Source organism: Bidens hawaiensis, unplaced genomic scaffold, assembly GCF_021521415.1.
Source record: "Bidens hawaiensis isolate Kalapana, Puna unplaced genomic scaffold, B.hawaiensis_p1.1 tig00047129_1, whole genome shotgun sequence".
Classification (NCBI taxonomy): Eukaryota; Viridiplantae; Streptophyta; class Magnoliopsida; order Asterales; family Asteraceae; genus Bidens; species Bidens hawaiensis.
Window position 1 is genome coordinate 88,703 of NW_027506025.1, and position 8,014 is coordinate 96,716.

General features: G+C 34.3%; 1 protein-coding gene across 1 annotated transcript; it reads left to right on the plus strand.

Annotated features, from left to right (window-relative positions):
• Positions 1 to 2,184: 2,184 nt before the first annotated feature.
• Positions 2,185 to 4,726, plus strand: LOC143616416 (uncharacterized). The gene is made up of 5 exons (XM_077089252.1): positions 2,185 to 2,281; positions 2,549 to 2,728; positions 2,815 to 2,868; positions 2,938 to 3,488; positions 4,262 to 4,726. Exons 1-5 carry the CDS (start codon positions 2,185 to 2,187, stop codon positions 4,724 to 4,726), a joined length of 1,347 nt encoding a protein of 448 aa, XP_076945367.1.
• Positions 4,727 to 8,014: the final 3,288 nt, after the last annotated feature.

Here is an 8,014-nt window from a genome sequence, read left to right on the forward strand (position 1 = left end):
ATAATCTGAAATGAGTTGGCTCATTTTAGTAACCGAACCAAAATCGACCAAAGCTCGACTCGATCTTAAGCTTATTTAACTTCAAAATCGAGTTCAAGCATAGCTGAGCCGCATCATCTAATTTCGAGCTCAAGTTTAAAACCAACAAGGCTTAACTCGGGCTCGACTCGTGAACAACCCTCCCTAGTCCCTACCTACAAGTGAGCATCTTCTTGCTAGTTTTTATTTATATTATATTCTCTCTTTAAAAAAAAATATTGAATAATACCATTTCTATTAGGGTAAAAAACAAAACATAATATCAAAACTAACAACTCTCACACGTCACCAATTCATGTTACTTACTTTTTATAACCTTCTACTAATCACATGTTTAGCAATTACTACGTTAATTTCCACACCACATTTACTCTCATAATAACAATAATATCTTTTTATATCATTTCAAAAACACACTCTCTTTCTCTCTCTAAAACCTAAGGGTTTCTCTCACTACAACATTACCACAATTTCCAAATATCACCCACTCCTTTTCAGCTGAGTATTCATCAAGATCTTTAAAGGGTCTTCATATTATTTGATTCTCTGCAAAACCCATCAACAGATTGCATCAATATCCATTACATGAGGTGGGTTTCATCTTTCTTGATCTCTTTATTCTGTAAAATGCTTAAAGATCATATTTTTTTGATATATGTATCATTTCTTGATTCTTCTTCACTCTTGTTACCCATAATTTATAAATATAACTTTACCTTTGTTTTATTTAGCTGTTTGATTATGAATCTTTGGTTAAGTTTATGTTTGCATGTGTTTAGGGTTTCAATTGGTTTCAGGTTAGATTTGTGTGTTATTGTGGTAAAGTTTTGATTTTTATCCATCTTTACTCATCTAAAACAATTAGTAATGATTAAATGATTAAGATCTTGTTATATTGAATTTGTTAGGTTTTTTTATGTTAATATGTTTGATTATTATATGTTTCTTGAAGTGGAATTAGGATTTTTAAGTTTTATTGATATTATGTATTACTTTCTTTCTAATATTGGTGTGAACATTTTAGTTAAGTGGATATATATGACAATGGAGTTTGGTTTCCTCTTACATGTGTTGTCTGAGGGTGTGATTTTATGTAGGGTAACCTAAAAATAAAAAGTTATTTTAATGTTGTATAGTTTGGATTATTTGTTTTGTTGATGTTATGATGTACTAATTTACAGTTACCATGTGTCGTATATGCATTAGTAGATCTAAAATTCTAAACCTAAAATGAACGGCGTATAATAAACTACTTACCGACTTAGCGAATGTGAGACGTAAATGATAAGTGTTAGGGTTTAGGTATGGTTTTTGATATTGGATTTTCAACTAGAGTGTGAACTTTAGTATATATAACATTTGTATTTTAGTTTTCTATTATTAGAAACTTTGTTAGGGTATGCATGCACATGCTGACATGCATACTCGCGGGCCATTTAGGCCCGCCTTATAGTGTTGTTCTATGCGTGTATCATGTTTGATAGTATTCGTTGTTAACCTTCATAATTTTGCAGTTATCAATATACAAATTAAGTTGATAATACTAGCATTTAAATCATATTTAGCTAAGGGATTTGTTTGCAATATATATGATATTTGCTGCAATGTATTTAATTGTGACACAATGCGAAAAGATATATACTTTGCAGGTTAAATGCAACTATTGATTTAGCGGAAATGATTATGATCAGTTGGTCTGAAGTAGTGTTTTTTGTCTGCAATTTTCAAATTTGTAGCAGCTGTTGTGTGACAGATTATTATACTGGTGCGAGTGATAATCGGCCATCGTTTTCAATGGAGATCGAACTCAACAAAGAAGAAAGTACTGAAACAAGTATATTTGTCGATTTCTCTATTCGGTATGTATAAATATAAGACTAATAAGCATTTTTCATTCTTCTAAGTCTACACTATAAAGTTCATTTAATTTATTTTGATTTTCTACTTAATTTTGAGGTTCTAGAGGGTTGGGTGGGTTTGTGACGGGCCAAAACAGGTTCCGGCCAAAATGGAGTCTAGCTGATCGAAATGTGTCATTATATATATATATGTGTGTGTATATATATATATATTATATACCAAAATAGGTTTCCTGCTATATTTTTTTTATGGTGGACGGTGTCAGTGGAGGTGGCGGTGAAGTTAATGGAGGCGGCAGTGGTCGTCGGTGGTGGCTGCAGTGGCGGTGGGGTGGCGGCTGCGGTGCCGGTGGTGGAGTGGGATTCCGGTGCAGACACAACGAGTAGGTGGTGCTCCCATTTGGGAACTTTTTAATTTAACAATTAGTTTTATAACGGCGGCCTGTTTTGACCCGTTGACTAGTTGAGTTGACCCAAGTTGGCCCGTTGACTAATTTGAAATGACCCAAATAATTTTTATAGATTTTTTTTTTATTTATTTTTTGCCCATATCAGCTCATTTTTTAAATAATGGCTCAAGATTGCCACCGATTAGCTCATCCAACATTTTACTAATGACTGTTTAATTTTTCATTGCAGTGAATATGTAGCTGAAATCCGAAAGAAAGATCCAGAAAAATGTTGGCCTTTTGGATCTATGCGCGATCCCGACAACAAGGTTGCATCTTTATATCAATCACCAGAGTCTACACTTTTGTCTGGTCAAAGTTGGCCCAGTAATATTAATAGTTCAGATGACACAACCGAACTCACAGATGCTCCAACTGTAAGTTAAAATTCAGATTTTACTGCACAACTTATATATTATTAATTCTGATATACCTTCTCGGTTTTTGACTTTCTGGTCTTTTAACAGTGGTTAAAGTTGAAAATATTAACGGAAAAGAGGACCGACCCGAAACTACAACTGGTATGCTTTCGTGTTTTCTTATGATCTTAATATTTGTAAGAATGTTGAAGTGAATGTTTTATTATGCAGACGTGACTGAATCTTTAGAAATTGATAGTTATAAGGAAAAAGCTGTTTACGGGTCATCAGAGTTGACTTTCTGCAAGGTCAACAATGATCAAACCATACACGAAATTAACGTGGATGAAGATGCTAAAACTAGACATAATGAGGCTGCTGATAACATTGAACCAGGAAGAAACCGACCGCAAAGAAAACATAAAAAGTATCGTTTATTAGCGGATATATATAAGGACCCTGCAAGTAAACTTCAGGCCCGTTATGACAGACCAAAAACAGAAAACGTTAAGAGGAAATTCGTTGCGGAAATTGAAGACAAGTCGGATGATGATGTCACTTTGGCTGCGTATTTTAAAAAGCAAAAGGGCATTGAAATTACTGATTTAACACTAAGCAAGAAGAGGAGTCTGACTGCAGTTGAAGAGCCAAGTGTTGACCATGACAAAAAGTCAAACCATGGATCTGTAGACTCGATTGGAAAGGATTTAAACGCTGGTACCTTGAGAAAGAAATGCAGAACCGATGGCGTGAAGTCACAAATCATTCCGGACCATAAAAAGGTCACACCGTCAACTTCACTAATCCTAAAAGTTAATTATACACTTAACGCACTGTTCTTGGCCGGTCCAGTCCGGTTGAGTACTTTTTAACCGCCTCCATTTGAACAGGAATTTTAACATTTTTAATTTATTTTTGTTTTCAAAATCTCATTTAGTGATTCGTTTACTACTTCAGGCTTTAATTTTTTCCACGCTTCATATTTTATTTACATTGCAAATTCACACAAAAAGATAAAGCAGTTTCATATGTTGTTTTGAATCAATTATACATATATATTTTCTAAAATTTTAAATTATTTATGACATCATCTAGTTTAACAACACGTCCTACCAGTCCAACCATTGGACTGGTAAGACGGCTGGTTCGATGACCTGTCAGTTTTGAAAACATTAAAGTAATTTATATATAGCATAATGTATATTATATAGTTATCTTTTCATAATATTATATAACTAATTAATATTTATCAAATATTTATAATATGTTTTAAAAATATTATATTAGTGGCAGGCTCGTTTAAGCTCGCGATCCGGCTCGAGCTCGTTTATTAAACAAGCTTAGTTTCAGGCTCGGGCTTGTTTAAGCTCGGCTCGATCGATCTTTTTCACGAGCCGATCTCGAGTAGCTCGCTAGCAGCTCAGCTCGTTTGCATTCCTAGTAACTGGGATGAAATTTCTTTATTATTATTATTATTATTATTTTATTTTTATTTTTAACTTTTGATGTGGATTCTTGAATAGTTATTTTATTTTTATTTTTGTTTTTTTTTCAGGATATTCGGTTACAGTGCAACCAGACTAGTAACCAACTTGCAGAAGTTAGTAGCAAGGAAGCTACAGAAACCGAAAAAGAAAACGAAGATCCCGAAATGGAGGCCGTGATGCTCTTGGCTCGCCGTTTTAACGACCAAAAACAAATCCTAAACACTCTCGACACACGCCCGAGTTGCGCATGCGTCAAGAAAAAGATCCGAGAGCGTACGACACAACCTGGCAACAAAGTCAACAAACCTGTTACCAAAACATCATCTAAAACCGCAACAAAACACCGAGCCAAGAAGATTACTAAGAAAAAGCTAGAAAACGCTTTTTCTTCGGTTCAAATGAGCATGATGAAGGCTGCTGCTGCAGTAGGGCCGGATGCACAAACCTGTGCGGATTTTGTATGCTCTGTCAATAGGAATCCAGCGGATTTCAGCATAACGAACGGTGAAAACACGTTTATGAGAGGAGGTTGAAGTTTAAACAGAGTGTTTTGCGCGTGTTGTAGAATGGATTCGATGGTTATTTAAGACGCTTTTGTTGGTCTAAAGTTACTTAACGTTGTGCTACTATACTAGTTGTCAAAGAAAACATGAAATATATAAAAAGTTCGACAATGGTTACATATCTTGATACTCGGTTTAATAATAACGGCAGAAGTAGGGGTGTGCAAGAAACCGGAAAAACCGAACAATCCAAACCGGAAAAACCGAACCGAAACAAAAACCGACGGTTTGGTTTTATGTTTTTGTAAAAACCGAACTAATGGTTTCGTTTTGGTTTTGCATGTACTAAAAACCGAAAAACTGAACCGAACTGAATTTCTAGATTTTTATTTAATTATTTTTTATTTTAAATAATTTATAAGAATTTAATAAATGTTTACTTTTGGCCAAATGTATAATAGTCTATTAGTTAACAATTAACAAATTATCTATACTTAAATTCATTATTTTCGGCCAAAAACTTTCTTTTCGGCCTAAAATTTTCAAGCTCAAGTGGCAAAAACTGAAATAATCGAGACCGAACCGAAACCAAACCGAAAGCCGAAAAAACCAAAACCGAACGGTTTCAAAAACCCAAAAAACCAACATTTTGGTTTTAATCCAAAACCGTACCGAACCGCACCACGCAAGGCACATAGAGGTGTCATATATGAATAGTTTTTGTTTTTTTTGGAAAGGCATTCATATATGAATAGTTATAGTAGTAAGCTTTGTTCATACTTGTTGAAACTTGAGAGTAAGAGTGATTAAAATCACTAGAGGGAAAGAATTAATGATAATTTGTAAGTATATGTTATATGTGTTTCACATTCACTTTAATAATCTGAAATTTTTTTAATGAGGCATATAAAACATACAATACAAGAGGAAGCTAAATCATCACCATAATAAATCCGAAAAACTCGTAACATCTCTGATATGACCTCTCAAGTTAGAGACGAGTGTCCAATCGTGTGAAACACAACTCGTACGTCAGTGAAACACAGTGTTAACTATTAGATACGTAGCGTCAATGTTTTATAAAATTCTGAAAATACCGTTGCAATGTGCTTATGTTTATCTACGTATTAATTTTGTTGAAAACGGAGTTGTATTCATAATAAAATGCCTTTTTTCTATTGTAAAATATAGTCGTACCACGACGATTTCAACCGAACAACATCGATACAATCTGAACTGTTACATATATTTTATTTTTATATTTTCCGCTCGATGTAAAACATGTGTAGACATCTTTTTGGCCATATCACGACTTTACTTTTGAGTTTTTTCTCTTTCGGTTGCTACACCAAGTGTCAGTATCATATCGATACCATAATGAACTAAACCGATACCAACCAAACTCCCACCTCAAAACACGGAGGAACACTACTAGTTCACAACTAAATATATATACTTTATTAAATTATTACTCTTTCAGTTGAAGTAAATATATCAAGAGAAACTCTAATAATAATAATAATAACTCTAATAATAATAATAATAATACCAGTAATTAAAAAGAACCAATTTCAGTTGAAGTGAATATATCTATTTTTAGATGTTATCATAAAACAGTTTTAAGATTTCTGTCGAAGCACGAAATGGAATCTGACCTGACTCATGACGGAGCTTCCACGGATTTCGAGATGAATGAACCGCATCCTGGTCTGCTGATCCTCTCCTCCGGCTGCTCGCGATCTGCAGTGGCGTTTTGGGGGTGTGGAGGTGACCGCTAAGAGATCTTCAAGATCTCTTGTTCACAGACACAAAAACTGGTAGTGGCACCTACTGAGCATGACCCATGATAAGGAGGTGAAGACCTCCTTATATAGAGTCTCATGGCCACCATCATGATACCCTAATGGGCCTAGCCCAATTAGGGCTACCTCCACAAACCTCCTCAGCCCAATAACAAATGTATTAGCCCATATAATAAAACAAACCAAATATAATAAATTTAGGATTGTAAACCGGGTTTAATACCATACCCCTACAATTTCAAAATATTTTTATAATTAAGAAAGATTTTATTGGACTAAACTATTATAAACCTATACTATAAATATACTTTTTTATTTGTTTTTACATATGCAGTTATAAGGGGATTCGAACTTGGTAAGGTGAGTTGTACGCGGGTGGTAAGCTTTCAAAGTCCTGACAACCAGTTGCACTTGGCCGTTCTAAAAAAAATATGAAGTCGTTTACAAAAATTTCGAAGGCATGGTTGAAACACAAATTTGACAAGAAAATGTAAGTAATAATCCGAACTTGATATTGTTTCCATGTTCAAGTTTTTTGTTATGAATATTTTGATTGTGCAGTAAACTGATCATCAACCGGACATTAATGCGGGTTTTGGTTTCTTCGGGTTCGGGTTTTTTCAGGTTGGGTTAATCAGGTTTCGAGTATTTAAAAAACAATATGCATATGTATATATAAATTACATCGCGAAATTTAATTGTAATATACTCTTCTTTACCCGTAATGTAAAAAAAACAACAAAACATCCTAAAAAAAGTAATTTTAACAAAGTTCAACCATAATAAACAAGACCAACATAATCGTCTTCAGTATGTCGTGATTAGGGTGTTGGATTATAGTTGTTTTTAGTCATAAATTGAAACATTAATAAACAATAAACAATAGATTCATAATAAGTGGAATGGGAATAATCAGTTTTGACTAAATTCTGATAACGTCAGCAGCTAAGACCTAGCCTATTATATCTAAAAATATATATGGTTTTAAAACTAAAAGTTTATTCGGGTTTTTCTTGTCGACCCGAAACATAGAAATCAGACCCAAGAACCAACCCGAATTACTTCGGTTCGGGTTAGCCTTTTCTCAGGTTCGGGTTAGTTCGGGTACGGGTTTTCTTGGGTTGGGTTTTGGGTAAAAGTGACAGCCCTAGCTAAAACATCTTTAAAAACATGTTTTCCGATATTAAACTGAAAGAAAAAAAAACATGTCGTGTCTTTCAGTTTATTGATATGTTGAAGCCGGGCTGTCCAACGAAGGAGATGAAAATCCGACTCATTCAAGAAATTGCTCAAGAACATGGAGTGGAATGGTCGAGAACTGACGGTGAAGATCAAGACAACGAAGCTCGTATAACTGACCAGAAGAACGGATGGATGGTTATCGTTCAAGAAACGATAAACAATGATCGTGAAGAAGATGAACCGAATGATGATGATGATGACCAAAAATGCGGCTGGATGGTTAACGTTCAAGAAACGATAAACGATGATAGCAATGATGTTGAAACAAGTGCAA